Consider the following 16,093-nt stretch of genomic DNA (forward strand, 5'->3'; position numbering starts at 1 on the left):
CCAGACCCAGGTGGTGTTACCCTTTTCCCTGCGGTGGGGAGAGGCAGACCGCCCCGACTCCGCAGCAGCAGGGAGGCCCCAGACCGCAGTCAGACGGCCCACTCCTCCTAGCCCCCCCGCTCCAGTAGGCCGCAGAGAATGGGGGTGAGAGAAGACTCCAAACCTCCCTCCACCCGCTCATTGTAATGTTGATGCATGTGTGTTCTAAGGTGCAATTAAAACCCAGGAGGGCATAGAGCTACCTGCCAGAGAGCAGCAGGTAAGCGCATGGTCCCTCCTGCTAGCCCTCAATGTCTACATGTATTTAAAATTGAGAGGTGGGCAACGACGCCAGGGGTGAGGCGTACACCCTGATGGTAACTTGGACTCCGTGTATCGTGCCCACCCCCAAGATCCTATATGTATGTGTAATGAGGGTGTGAGTAATGTGAATGTCTAAGTTGTGGGATAAAATTGAGGCAGAGGCAGCCAGAAGGGGACAGAGGGGGGGGGGTAGCCTCCTCTGCATCCTGGTGACATACCCCTACTCCAAGGCCCTGCATGTGTGGGTGGTTGTGGTGGAGCAGGAGGAGGGAGGCAGCTGGAGATGGGGAGGGAAGGAAGGGAGGGGCAGGTGACCCCTCCCTGGGGCCAGCTCCCCCGCTGACCCCAGTAGGCACTCCCACACTCCGCGACCCGCCAGGGAAAGGGGGGCCCAGGCCCATCCAGCCCGGGGCCCAGCGCAGCAGCGCCCCCCGGCCCCACAGAGCCCGGGACAGTCCACCCAACCCCACCACAGAGAAAACTGCACCCACCCCACCATCCACTCGTCTTCCAGACTACATGAGACAATAGACGCCCAGGCTGAGATCTTCCTCCACCTCTCCTGTATCTCCCCCTCCTGCAGAGAGTTCCTGAGGGGAAGAAAGCTCCTGCAAGGTGTAACAATCTCCCCCACCGGTTGAAGAGCCCCACAGGCGACTCGACACACCGGCGGCACCCTGCGCCAGGGATGGGCTCCCATGCACCCACCCGCCCACAACCCCGGCAACACACAATGCTTTTGCATTCTTTCGGAAATGTAGCTGGGTAATTATGTCATTGGCATCGGTGAGCCACTGTCAATATGTGACATATTGAAATCACGTTTGAATTTGCGCTTGTTTTTTGCTTTCACTTTGCAATCGCGCGAACTGTGTATAGAGAGCGACAGCACTGATTGGTGAGTGATGATAATTTGCGCACCAATTCCTCTGACATCGTCTTATCAATCATTAGCTTACTATGCAAACATGACAAGTGAAATCTCCCGCAGCAAGCTTAAACATGTGAGAGGTTGATCGCACAGAGAATCGCTGAGCGTTATGTGTGTGTGTGTAAAAGCAGCAGGATATATATTTTAGTTCTGCTGAGCCAAATAAGACAGGTCAGGGTGAAGAAGTGACAGCCAAAGAAAAGCTGACCACAAAACGGAAAAGTTATGACAAATCAGACTATAAGGCAAAAAGAAAGTGCAGCTTTATGGTTTCATGGACAAAAGAATTTCAGTGGTTGCAACATGACGACCTAAATAACCAGGGCTGCACATAAGTGGTCCACAGGTGCGCATTCGCTGTCAAAATAAAAAAGGCACACAAGATAAGAAGTTGCAACGTGTGTTTGTGTACATAAGATTTTCAGGAGGAGGACAGACATTTGTTTAGAACTATTAAAGATGTCGAAGAAGCTCCTTTAAGCAATTACTTTGGTTTTCCTCCACCTCCAAACAAATGTCAGAAGGAGTCCGAACCACAAAAGAAGCGCGTATTCTCGGAAAAGTGGTTGCAGGAGGTGAACTGGCTTCAAACAAATGATGAACGCACAGAGATGTGGTGCGGAATGTGCCCACTCTAGCGGACAAAAACAGTGCTTTTTACATGGACGCAAACGCGCGTTGCAACTTCTTATATGGTGCGTGTCTTTTATTTTGACAGCGAATGCGCACATGCGGACCACTTATGTGCACCCGTGTAAATAACATAATGTTCTGCCGGGTGTGTTGTTGGTTTTCTCTCAATTTCTGAGTCGACAAGCGCCTTTGTTACTGGGACCAGTCATTTTAAGAAAGGCCCCCATTAGAACCCATGAGAAATGCAAGAAATGCATTATTGCTCAGTCTGCAATATCTTTTCCAGAACAAACACCAATTGCAAATAACATACTAAAAATAAACCTGAAAAATCTGTTTAGAACAGTGTACTACGTAGCAAAGAGTGAATTACCATTGGCAAAATTTAGCAGTCTTTGCAAACTTCAAAAAGCAAATTGTCATGGTCCTGGGCCATGTGGGCCCAGTATTCTCAGTTCCTTGTATTTTTGTATTTCGTTCCTTATTTAGGTCATGTTTCCTGAGTTGTCCTGTTATGTTGTTCCTTATTTGACTTCCCCTTGTGACTCTTATCCCCTGTGTGCCCCTCTATGTATCTGTGAGCCCTCATCTCCCCTCGTGTTTCATTTCCATGTTTCCCCAGCCCACTATGCCCGTGCTCTCTCTCTCCTCCTGTTTGCACCTCTGTGTACTTCCTGTTTTACTTTGACAGTCTCCCGTCAGTGTTGTTTACTCCTGCCATGTCTTGTTATGTTTATCTGTGTCAGCTGTGTTCCCATGTGTGGCCACTTCCCCTGATCATCCCTCTTGTGTATTTAGTCTCTGTGTTTCAGGTAGTCTGTGTCGCGTCGTCTGTGTTCCCACCCTCCATGTTTCCATGCCCGGTCTGTTGTATTCATAGCCTTACCTTAGTTCATTCCCAGTTTAGGTTTCTGTTTAGTTATTGCTTTTGAGCTGCCCTTATTCTTGTTTGTTTCTCTTGCGTTACCAGCCACAATAAAAGGCTCGCTTTTGTTTAAAGTTTACTCCCGTGTCACTCGTGTCTGCACCTGAGTCCTCCACGCACTCTCCACACGGTCTGCCCCGGCGGTCCGTGACACAAATGGCCTAGGTCTTGGTTCCACTTGCCTCTTACCCGTGACTTCAGTGGAAATTTCAAATTCAGGATCTGACACAGACTGATTCATGTCCTACACAGTTCTTACAAGTTCATAGAAATTTCTGTTGAATTAGAACCAAGTATTTGAGTTGATTGTAATTTTTATACAATGTTGTGATTTGTGTTTCAACAATTTTTTGATTAATGTTTTGTTTCCGTTACCATATTATACATTAAAGTATAATATGGTAACGGAAACAAAACAGGAAACAAAACATCAATCAAAAAACTGCTGTCTTTTTTATTCAGGCTACTTAAATTTATTTTGGGCTACCAAAAACTGAAGAGTCCCTGTTCGAAGGGCTACCAGCGATTTTGAAATTTTGCGAGCCTTGTACTAATATAGCTCTGCAGATTTTTTTTTTTTTTCTTTTCTTTTAACCTATGTCGCCTCACCTTGAGGTTGGCAAATCTGTCTATCACATTTTGGTGGTCAAGTCTCTCAAGCATCTCTTTCTCAACTGACATCACAGCCAGATGCTGGAGTCTGCTTTGACCCATGGCCCTTCTCAGCCAGGTATGGAGCTGACTTAAGACACTAAAAGACCTCTCACAGCTACAGCTGGTAACTGGGTTTGTTAGGGCAACCTGAATAACAGTTTTCAGTCTGGGGAAGATCTGATTATCCAGAAGATTGTACAATGTTAACATATCTGGGATGGCACCAGCCTCACTCTTGAGCTTCAAAAAGTTTTTGGCAACCGTGACTTCCTCTGACTGAAGTTCAATATGGTAATGCAGTGCCAGGGCTGACAACCCAGTTTGTTTAGCAGATTCTGTATAGCAGCTTTAATATAGGGAGGACACAACTTACAGATTGTATGAGTAAAATTAGTTGTTGTTTTTTCTTTGCCAGTTTCTTTTTTTGCCTGTTAGTATTTCCTGTCTGTTTCCTTACCTGGTTCTTCCTGACCTTGTACTTTCTCCTCATGTTCCCCTCTTTTCTCTCTCCATCTTTGGACTGACAATCATACACAAATAGATTGTATTCAATTAGATTAAAAAAAATTCTATTAAGATCACTAACAAGTCCTCTCTCAGTCTACTTTCAACCAAAAGGCAAATAACCAAACCACATGAACATCTAATAAAAGTTATAAATATTGAAACACTGATCCAACATTATTCTTTATTGACGGATCATTTGATTTTACACTTTTACCTGAATGTGGTTCCTGTTTTTGAAAAAACTTATATCCATTATGAACCTGGCTGTCTCTCTGTATACACACACACACACACACACACACACACACACACACACACCCACACACACACACACACCAGGAGTTATAAGGTTAATGGGCATCCAGTCAGTTAACAGGTTAGTACCTTGGGTTCAATATCGGCACATGGACATATGACAAAATAACCAGTTTCTCTCACTACATTTCAAACAGGACAGTGGTAACAACAGCAGGCTACGGACAATTTAAAGTTTTAGATTTTAAATAGGCTGTACACATTTCAATGGGAGCAACAGGACAGTCAGATGCCGCTGATTTTACTACAGAGTAGGACGGATTGTAGGGTAGCAAATATAGTCAAGAAAACGTTTTCAACACAGCAGGTTACCTGGGTGTAATGTTTTTCAGTTAAAAAGAAACATGGTCTGACTCCTACCTAACTATATAAAAAGTAACTGAAGGTTAAATGCAGCTAATATGTCCTGTTTTAAGCCAACCACTTACACCTCTGATCTGCTGCATCTCAGCCACCATCGCTCTGGCAGCAACGGCGCTAGAGCCAGAGAAGGGGAGAGCTGGAACAAACCATTTTGGGAGGGGGGGTATCTATACTTTTGTTGTTAAAATGTTACGTCTCAAACAAGTACTGAATGCTTTTTATATTGTCGATCTGTCGGAGTTTTCTCTGGTTCTCGGTATTATTGTAAGGTCTTTACCTTACATTATAAACTGCCTTGAGATAACTGTTTTTGTGATCTGGTGTGATAAAAATTAAATTTAACTGAAAACAGAATTCTAAGATAAAATACACGTTAGCTAGAGATGCCTGCAAAAAAGTCATCTGAACAATCATATATGAGATATTTGTGCTCTTCACTTCTGTTCTTCCTCCTCTTAATATTTGGTTCGATCAGGCAGAGCTGCAGAAACTGGAGCAGCAGAAGCAGCAGTCTGTTGATGAAATGAGGGACAGGAAGACGTACATGGAGAGAACGGTAGAGATGAAAAGAGCAAAAGAAGCAGCAAGAGCTGAAAAACATCACAGAAGAGCTGCAACGACTGCAGGATTCATGTAGTCGACTGCAAGAGCTGGAAAATAAACTGGCTGAAGTGGTGAGAATGCACACACACACGGATCATGATGTTTTTGAGGTTGTGAAATCGTCACAGGTTGATTTCTTTGATATTCTCTTTTTCTGGATCAGAGACTGGATATATCATGTGTGTCTCTTACACTACATTGATCCTACTCTTTTACAGCTTGATGTATTTAACCACTGACTCTGTTACAGCTGCTTTGTATGAATCACAGTTCAAAAGCGTCCTTCTTTGTCTGACACTTGTCTCCTCTTGTGCCAGACACAGCCAGAACCTGCACACATCTGTCCTTTTTTCATGAATCAAGTTTAGAAAGTACTTAAAAAGTGATGAGATCTGGATTTCCTTCTCTGTAGAGAAACTTGAAGAGGTGGAAAGGAAAATTGATCAGCAGGCATCCAAACTCCAGGAAGTAAACCTGGACAACACATTTCAGCAGCTCAGTCAGGACAAACATGAAACTCAGGACCAGCTCGACACCAGTAAGACAACCAGCTCTGTTTCCAGCCCTGATTTTAACTCCGACCCTTGATTTCTCCCATGAAACCCATGACAATCCAAACTGTGTAAAAACTGGACTTACTTCATATCTTTTATATCTGCGTCTCTGCATTGCAGCATGATTTCCTTTCCTTTGGCCTTTTGTGTCCTTGCAGCTTACAGCACAATTGTGCGTAAACATAAACAGATCCAGGACCAGCAGGAGCAGATTCAGAGGCTGAAAAGTGCAGCGATAGAGATGAGAGACGAGCAGCTTCAGCTGATCAGAGACAAACAGAAGCAGCAGCACCTGGAGGAGCTGAGTGCAGAGATCACTGCTAGGATGGAGGCCTTAACCACAGAGATCAGGGTGCTGTTTATTTATTTATTATTATTATTCATTTACCTATTTTTATTTCTCTGTAAGTGGAAACAAATATTTAACGTTGCATTTTTTCCTCTGACTTTGTGGTCGAACAGGAGGGAAATGAAGAACTGTGCCCTCTATCAGCTGCTCTGGAGAAGCTGCAGCAGGAAAAGCAAAAGCTGGTGGAGCAGAAGAAGCAGAGAGAGGAAGAAGAGCAGAAGAAGGTGAATGCATACATGCTCTTTTAGTGGGAACGTGTCCTTCTTTCTATCTGCTGCACATTGTCAGGTTCCTTTGCTCATAACCAAAACCAATGAATCAACACAGTTCAAATAACACACAGTTATAAAATACATTTGCACGTAGAACCGTGTTTAACATAACATCATGTGTGCAATGTTCTTAGAGCATTTCTATCAAACAGAGTTGTGATTGTTTATGAAGTAACTGCTGTAACTGTTACTGACAGATTCGTAACACTGAGGAGAGACTGAAGGAAATCACTGCTTTGCAAAGAGACGTCACTAAATATGTTGATGAGGGAAGAGACAAATTCAAAGAGGTAACGTGATGATCGCTGCTGGATAAACTGGATTTGATGTTTCTGTTTAAACAAAGGAAGCACTGAAGCACCTTTCCTGAGTGTTTAGAGGGTTTCACCAGTTTCCTAACTAATATGCACTTCAGTTAGGACTATCTCACCACAACTGTATACATTTATTTTAAATGTGGACTGTAATCATGTTGATTTATTATTTTTTTTATACTATCTGTCTGCCAATGTTGCAGGACAAAGAGTCAGAGTATCGAGCAGCAATGACTCAGCTCCAAGAGGCTGAGAGGAATAAAGAGAGGATCAGCACAGAGATGGGAAACATCCAGCAGGACATAGACACTCAAAAGGTCGGTGTTTTGATTCAAACTTAGGGTTATTTACTCTCATTGCTGATGTCACACCCACCTTTGCATCTATTTAAAAGTTAAACCACAAACTGTATATACAAGATGGTTTTAGCCCCATGAAATCAGTCCAGAAGTGACTTAAACCTGCATTGCTTCTAATGAACAGCAGGGGGCGACTCTTTCCTGATTGAGTTTATAGTTTAAACCTTATTGAATAGAATCTTATTTGAAATATTTTTGTAAATTATGGTCTTCATTAGGCTGATAAAGCAGGGAATGCGTTAGGGCGGGCCTACCTTTTGATTGACAGGTCGCTGCTGTTTCTCAGCCAGATCCACAGCTTGCTCGTCACTCTTGCTTGTTGCTAAAAAAGGGAGATGCCAGGAGTTTAATAACTCTACTGAAGCCTTTAAAACTTTGATTTCTTTACTAAATCGTGACGTCACAGTGGCTACATTCATCTTTTATATACAGTCTATGAGGAAACTCTGGGCTCGTTGTCCTTTAATTGCAGAAAAACTTCTTCAACATCCAAATTCTTGTGAAGAATGTAGCATAAAAAAGTCTATTTTATTATCACACTGACACTTTGTGTGCTCACTGACTTCAATGCTGCCATTATTGAAATGTTCCTTAGGTCAAAGAGCGCTGCTTATGGGACAACCTGACCTTGAGAAAGCACGTTAATAAGCTGAAGAACATGGCGGCCAAACGTGAGGCACTGCAGGAAGATCTAAGCTACATGCAAGTCTCGCTGCTTCAGCGGTGAGAGTGCTGCACTGTCAGCCCCAGCCTCTGCTAAAGCAGCAGTGTCACACCTCAAGTGGTAAAGATTACTCAGGGCCAAGTCAGACTCAGTTTTTTACCCTCATGTGTCTTTCTGTGTGTGTCCAGACAACATGAGGAAGAGGAAAGCAAGCTGGCCGAACTGAGGAGCGAGCGCAGTCGGGAGCAGGGCGCACAGAAACCCCTGGAGGAGCAGATACTGGAATACAGGTTTGTTACGCTGCTCTTTCTTCGGCTCTCACCATATCAGGTTAAAGCAGATTGCTGCACACCCTCAGCCTGCTTCTGCTGGACTTTTCTTCCTCTTAAGGGCTTTTTTCCTTGCTGTCACCAAATGCTGCACAAAGGGAATCGCTGGCTTTGCCTCTACAGTACTGCTAAGTTGTGTACTGGCTTCCACCACCTTCTGCTCCACATTTACTCTGTCTGCCCACTTATTTTCATACCCAGTCACATTTTCTGCTAAGCAATCACTTCTACTTTGACACAGACATACAGCACTGTGCAAAAGTCTTGAGCCACCTGTCATTTCTTTATATTTTACTTCTAAGGAGCAAAGCTTGTGTAATGTGTTAACGTGCTCTGGAGCAACAGTGACCTTAAGGTCTTTCAGAGTGTTTCTTTGGACAGTGGCTCAAGACTTTTTCACAGGCCTGTACCTAAAATAAGATCATTTCAGTGATCGATGTTAAAACCACAATGAAATCAATAAAATTCCTTTGACTTTGTGCTCATGACTTAACCCTTCGGTTGTGTTCACCCCCCCCCCCTTACTTTAGTGTTCCCAGTCAAAATTGACTGGTCAGTTTTAACAGCTCTTAAATTGACATAAGAAACATTCTTCACCACCAAATTCAGTTCAGTGGGTGGGTCAATGGGTCGTTCATTTTGTCATTCAGTGGCCCATTCAGGGGGTCAGAGGCCAACATGGGGGGGGGGTAGATTCCCATTAATTTTCTATGGTGGGCTTTTGACCGGGAACACCACAGATGTCACAAAGTTGATTAAAACACCAACGAAAGAGGTGCTCATCACTTTTATATGTTCAAGTGCATAGTGTGGAGGATGTCATAAGGCCTCCAGGCAATCGGATGTAAAACACAATATTTATGAGTTTTTTAATTTGTAAACACGACGGGAAGGTTAAACACATTTCCCATAATTCATCGCTGTAACCCAGAGTACTTCGGGTATCTCAGGGTTATATGACATGATTCACACAATAAAGGCGACAATTTTCAGTATTCAACATCACATGTGAAACGTGTGCAAAACACTAGAAAAACTCCACGCTGAGTGTGGAGCCTGGACAGAGCTGAGAAATTCCCTGATTCTCCCTGAAAGTTCACATGAGCACATGAAACAAGAGCCCTTCACTCACTTTCACTCATCTCTGATCTGAACCTTTGATTGCAGCAAACAGCTGGAGGAAGATCAGTACGGCAAAGCCGAGGAGCTCCACAGAAACAAGATGATTGAGATGAGAACCACACAGCTGCTCAGCAAAGACCTGAAACTCTACGAAGAGGCTCTAGATCAGTAAGTTTACCGCAGGTCGTCGCTTGATCATCAGTGTGGGACAGAAACCATGTGAAGGTCACCAGAGTTTCTGTTTCTCTGTTGCTTCCACAGAGCCATCGTGAAGTTCCACAGCATGAAGATGGATGAGATCAACCAGAACATCAGAGACCTGTGGCGCAGCACCTACAGGGGTCAAGGTGCATCTCACTGACCCCCTCAGACAAAAATCAGCTCAGTGATTGAAGACGTGCTTGTATCTATGAAACTACAGCAGAGTGTGATCCAGACGTCTCAGACACATTTTACACGTCTGATCACCAGAAAACTGCTCAGTGGGTAAATGTGAGTGTTTGGTCTTCACCTCGTGTCTCCTCTGCAGATATCGAGTACATCGAGATCAGGTCTGAGGTGGAGGAGAGGTCGGAGAGGCGGAGGAGCTACAACTACAGAGTAGTGATGATGAGAGGAGACGCAGACGTGAATATGAGAGGGCGCTGCAGTGCCGGTCAGAAGGTATTTAAAAGATTTTCTGTGTCAGCGCCTCCGTCACTTAAACTCTTGTTTAGTTGGATGGATTGATCCTGTGTGTGTTTAGGTGCTGGCATCCCTGATCATCCGGCTCGCTCTGGCAGAGGCCTTCTGTCTTGACTGTGGAATCCTGGCCCTGGATGAGCCCACCACCAACCTGGACCGGGAGAACATAGAGTCCCTGGCAGACGCTCTCGTAGAGTCAGTGCATGCAAACGATGTGTTACCCAGAGAAACCTGATGTTTGTTCAGCCTAAAGCCGAACCTCTGACTTTGTGACTTTCCCTAAAGCAGACGGTGTAAATAAAAGCTCACAGCTTCAAAGTACAAACTTATAATAAATGGATGAAAGATCTCAAAGATAGCCTGACAGGACAAACATTAAACACACTCCAGACCTTACAGAGTCGTAGCTTCATCTGTTGCATTATTCAGGCTGCTTCTTGAATCCTCTCCACTTCTCTGTCTCCTCTGTCCTCTCCAGGATCATCAGGACTCGCTCTCAGCAGCGTCACTTCCAGCTGCTGATCATCACTCATGACGAGGACTTTGTGCAGCTGCTGGTTCGGTCCGGGTGCATCCAGCACTTCTACCGCATCAGCAAGAACCAGGACCAGAACTCAAAGATCACAAAGCAGAGCACAGCCTTCCTCTCTGTGTGACACCTTGTACCTCAACAGCTATGAAATCACTTCATGGTTCACCCTCTCACACACAGCCACGTGAGCTGCTCGCCCGGCATCAAAATTTGATGAAATTTGGATTTGGCGTCTCAGCTGATGACACGTCAGCACGTGAAAGTCTGTGGACTAAAAGACACAACCTGTTCAGCAATCAGAGGCAGCTTCCTCTGAGGGGACAGAGTTCTCTTATGAATATTTTTATGGGACAAAGAGGTGTGAGTGGTGTGTGCTGTGATTTAGTTTTTTGTTTGTTTTTTAGATCTCCTCTGGTTCCTCTAAAGGGCACCCAGGACAGTTCTGAACATCAGCAGCTGTTATAGAGCCAGAGGTGACCTGCATGCATTAAATTATGTTAATGCATGCAGGAAATCCTTTTTCCTGTTAGGGTGGCTCAATTTTGTAGTTTATTTTTCTTTACTGTTAAATTTGTTTTCCCTACAAATATTTACTGCTGGACTTGGTAGAATAATGCACATTTGTCAGCACTCGCTCACATACGTATGTAGTACCATCGACACTCTATTCGGTGTTTCAGTATTCATGTCTTCTGTTAAAACAGGATGAAGAAACCTTTATGTCTGAGAGGTTTTCATGGCAACAAAGATCTGTCTGCTCTTTGGTGAACGCTGTTTGGCTCATGCTGCAGGAGGTGCAGGTGTTTTTATAGGACAGCTGAGGGGTCTTTAAGACATGTTTGATCTGAATGTGACACATCACTTTATTCAGGTTTGTGAGAACATTTATTTATTTTATATTTAACCTCATCATAAATAATGTTGTATACAGCCTGTTTAACAACATAAAAAATATACTGCTATTAAAAAACAGAAAGAAACTCATTGTTACTTCATCGGATCTGGTAATAAGATCATTATGAGAACAACGGCCCTCGAGCGGGAGAAGTAGGAACTACAAAAACAGTAAAGGTTTAGAAAAACAACACAAACACTACTTCCTGTTAGCGATTTTAGTGAAGGTTATTGTTTTCGACCAAAGTACTACAGCTTGGCTTTATCTGATACTGTTTTAAACATTAATGTGTGACGATGGGCTGAAGATGTTAATGTGTGAAAATTTTTTCTTTCAGCCGTCTAAGCTAGCTCTCGCTAACTGGCACAAGCTAACCCGAAGACAGTAGGATGACATTTGAAGCTGAGTTGTAACTACCACTAGCTAGCTTCAATGCTACCTCAGATTACTTTCTGTAGAAGTGTTAGTAAAGTTTAAAGAGTAAAACAGCCGCTGATCACGTGAACCACACCGCTGTATCCTCTTTGACTTTATGTCCGTGGATCATAAACTACAGGATTTTCCCTGCCCTCTAGTCCATCGGTCCCCAACCCTTTTTTGCGCCACGGACCGGTTTATGCCCGACAATTTTCATGGACCGGCCTTTAAGGTGTCGCGGATAAATACAACAAAATAAAACTAGTACCGGTACCGAAAAAAAAATTTATTCATAACACACGTGAAAAGACCCAGGAAAACAGAGTAAACGATAACAAAATAACGCTGAAAACCGATAAAAACCCTGAAAACTACACATTTCACACCTGAGCCTCAACTCTCGCGGCCCGATACCGGTCCGAGGCCCAGGGCCGGGGTTGGGGACCGCTGCTCTAATGGACAACTGCATGTGTATAATCAAACTAGAGAAATTACATATGGAAATAACATCCGGTCTGACACTTCAAAATAAAAGGCCCCAATGTGGTTACGCGTTGTGACCACCAGAGGGCGGCATATATCAAACATACTGATTATAAAACTTACTGTAAAGTCTTAAAAAATGTTTGTTAAATGTTTAAAGGTAAGACAAAAGACACACAATTATTCAATTATGGATAAAAATACATTTATAAACCAATAACAGGTACTGTCTACAGGATATATATATATCAGAATCAGAATACTTTATTGATCCCTGGGGGAAATGATTTTTTAATTAATTTAATTTATATAATACTTATATAATACTAATATCCCACATAATCGCTGATGTGACTGAATTAATTTTTCTGTGTTGTTTAATTTTTCATGTGAAAAGATATCAAAAGTTGACCTTAATATCTATTTGATCACAAGCTGTTTTTTAAGACACTCTTTCCAGATCACTTTTCTCATGGGCATTTTTTTTTTTTTTACTTTTCACTTCCAGCTACATTATGTTTGACATGTTTGGACACCTTCTTAGAAAAGCTTAAAGTGCTTCTTATCTTTAAGTCTACAAATTCCTAGTCTGTAGCTAATTGAGCTGAAAGTGTCATCTGGAGAGGCTGTCTTTCAGGGTTTATTGTTCTGATCCCTCAAACACAACTGATGGTGCGTTAAATTAAAAGAATTGGAATATTAAAATCAAGTGATCAGACTGATTTACTTCACTGCCAATTGTGCTAATATTTCTCACTGAAAAAAAGCACCTGCAGCATGCTGCAGAGATTTCAGAGCTCATGTTGGAAGAGTGAGACATTTCTCCACTCCTGTCAGTTTATTTGTAATGTCAAATGAAGATGTGATTAAAAAGATCAAACCACCTGATTCTAAATGCGCTCAGTGGAGTTACAGATGACCTGGAAAATTTCTGGTAAGCTAACAGAAGACTATAAGGAGACAATGCAAAGACAGACAGCATAAATGTATGTGTGGTTGGTAGGGATGGGTATTGATAAGATTTTAACGATTCCGATTCCATTTTCGATTCTGTTTAACGATTCGATTCTTTATCGATTCTTTTTTTTTTTTTTTTTTAAAAGGAGAACACTAAGGTCGATTAGCTCAGAGCTTTGTTTTATATCTTCTCTTTGAACAAGATAGAAATTTAGGAGTAACATGGCCTTACAAACCCAACAGTGAGATCTTGAGAGATCCAGCCTACGGCTCTTCAATGGGGTGTCACAGGGTCCCCGGGGAAAAAAATTGTAAATGTAAAATAATAAAATATTCTTGTGAGACATATCACATATTGACGGGGTCGGGTTATGTTAAAAAGTATAAATTGTTATACTTTGTTCATTGGTTCAAAGGTACCCCACACTTCTTTTTTTGTTTGCTTGTTTGTTCTTGTGTATTTTTCATTTGAACTGTTACTCTGCCAGAGTACTCATATTTACAAGATGGCATTGAACGCCCCATTGGTGTATCAGGAAAACTATTTTGTACGTATGTTCCTTGAAGGGGATTGAAGTCGTTCTTTTTTCCACCGCAGCGAAGGGCTAGGAGTAGGAGAGGAGCTGCTGTATGTTTTTGTTATCGAATCGATCTGATTGTGAAATAAAGCATATGCAGTGAGAAAGCAACTCCAGGAGTCATCCCTGCCTTAAAGCTGCAACATTCTTCTGTAGCAATAACAAAGTATAACATAAATTGTTCTGTGGCAATTACACAAGAATATCCAGTAATGTCCCTGCCCACAATTAAACACATTCACTTACCAAAAATCGGGGGCATCTGCTGTGGCAAATGGGTGCAAGCCTTTTACCACAAACTTAGACACTGCTCGGTGACATTAGTCTATCCTGGCCTGAAAGGAGACGCTACCGGTAGACTGCAGTGAGAACTGCCAGCATCTGAGCCAGACTCTGTCTGTCTCTCTCATCATGGTCACCTACATGTACAGTAATGGCAGGTCTTGTAATAAGGCAGATTGCGCTAACATAATATGCACTGTTAGTTGATTATTTACCTGCCGCATTAACGGGAGAGGACGTGCAAACGTTACCGCTGCTGCTGGGTTGAGAGTCACGAGTCCGGAGCGGAATTAAAAACGCGTGTCATCGCGTGTTTTGTGAGCAAATGCTTTTGCATATTCGTAGTGTTTCCTCCCTTAAATGAAATATCTACTTTGCAAGTTGCCCTGTTGTCATCGGTTCTCATAAAGTATAATCAAACTTTTGAGCGTTTGAGCCGCTTAGGCGCCGTGTTTCCTGCCAGGTAAATGACGCTCCGCAACGTGGTGACGTCATTCGGGGCGACTGGAATCGATAAGGGAATCGTTTGCAAAAATGGCAAACGATTCCAAGGAATTGAAACAGTGGGAACCGGTTCTCAACAAGAACCGGTTTTCGATACCCATCCCTAGTGGTTGGAATGGGTCCAGTTTTGCTGCAGGCAACTGCAAGTGACAAAACTTCATCACCATCATCAATAAAGTATATTAACAGAAGTAGCCTAATTTGCTTTAGCTTGCCTCTCATTCTGGTTATTCGTTGTAGCAGGTCAGTAAAGTTTACACAGCTGATATCCAGATAAACACAGCTCATTTATGTTAGCATCAAATAAAGTAGGCTTCATGCCAACTATTGGGTACAAGCTGAAAATAAAAAATAAAAATAAAAAATGCTTTTGTTTGTTTTGTAATTTAAAAAAAAAAAAAAACAACCCAAAAAAAACAAACAAACAAAAAAACAAAAAACAAAAAAACCCCACATCTATGTTTCTGGCAACAGCATGTGGTTTCGCACTTTGACCACCAGAGGGCGGCGGTGGTCGCCAAACATGGGTGAAAAAAAAAAAAAAACTGTCTGAAAATGTGTTCATGAATAAATGAAGAGGAAAAAGATACACACAATTGTGAATTAGGTTCAAAGTAAATTAATAAACAAATACATGATGACGACAACTATTATAGAAATAAAGATACTGAAGGTTGCCAAAAGAAAAAAAAAATCAGTAGAAAGTAAAACTGAGTAAAATAAATTGACAATGGATGTTTGTGTCAGCATTTACAGTCTTTTGATTGGGTGGATGGTGAACAGTCTTTGGGTGAGGTAAAAGAAAAAAAAAGTCCATTTCGCTCATGGACGGATACTGCTGCTCCAAACGGGAAGAGCGACGGCGGCGTGAGCCTAGCTGCTCCCTAGCGGACACAGCTGAGCGGCCGAGCGGGAGAGCCTCCGCTGAGCCAAGGTGGGAGGCGGAGTCGCTGGGCATGGTGAAGTGGAAGAGCCGGAGAATAAAACAGCTGGCTTGCGAGCGAGGAGCGGGGCGGCGGGAGAGCGAGCGGGCGAAGCTTGGCCTTTGACGCCCACTCTCCGCGGCGAATGCTCCGATGTAGGTGAGGCAGCAGGTGGAGGACCGCGGGGTCTCCGAGGCCCGCCCAGAGCCAGACGAGTCCCCTCAAAGACGTGCTCCCTCTCTGAGCAGAGCCGCTGTTTCCACCTGAGCTTCTCCGCCCAAATGGAGAGGGCTGCGTCCTGCCGCTCGAATAGGTCCGAGTCCGCTGGGTCATACACGTGTCTTCGTGGCACGGGTCGTATCATTCTGTCAGGGGTTGTCGTGTACGGAGGCGAGGAAGAGACGAACCAAACGCACGACTCACGGTGCAGAATGATGATGATTTATTAGAGCGAGTGAGTGAACAGAGCAGGGACGGCAGGACTGACTGAAAGACTGAACGGCTGGCTGAACAACGGAATGTAGACGGGAAGGACAACATCAATGACGCGAAGATGAACGGATGGAACTGAGGACTTAAATACAGGCTGGGTGATGAATGTTTAGAAACCGGTGAGTACGCAGCTGAACTTAGTCTGACTA

The 16,093-nt window shown here is 43.3% G+C and overlaps 1 protein-coding gene across 1 annotated transcript; it reads left to right on the top strand.

Annotated features, from left to right (window-relative positions):
- Positions 1-3,504: 3,504 nt before the first annotated feature.
- On the top strand, positions 3,505-10,537 carry LOC146608011 (DNA repair protein RAD50.L-like). Its single transcript, XM_085348639.1, has 14 exons — positions 3,505-3,522; positions 5,107-5,187; positions 5,598-5,772; positions 5,947-6,140; positions 6,251-6,361; positions 6,607-6,699; positions 6,927-7,040; positions 7,678-7,805; positions 7,935-8,036; positions 9,243-9,365; positions 9,459-9,544; positions 9,727-9,860; positions 9,943-10,076; positions 10,360-10,537. The coding sequence occupies exons 1-14, from the start codon at positions 3,505-3,507 to the stop codon at positions 10,535-10,537; spliced, it is 1,671 nt and encodes a 556-aa protein (XP_085204765.1).
- The last annotated feature ends 5,556 nt before the right edge of the window (positions 10,538-16,093 follow it).

Source organism: Diplotaxodon limnothrissa, linkage group LG23 (assembly GCF_057381915.1).
Source record: "Diplotaxodon limnothrissa isolate DT_005_m linkage group LG23, D_limnothrissa_male_GT1.1, whole genome shotgun sequence".
NCBI classification, from domain to species: Eukaryota; Metazoa; Chordata; class Actinopteri; order Cichliformes; family Cichlidae; genus Diplotaxodon; species Diplotaxodon limnothrissa.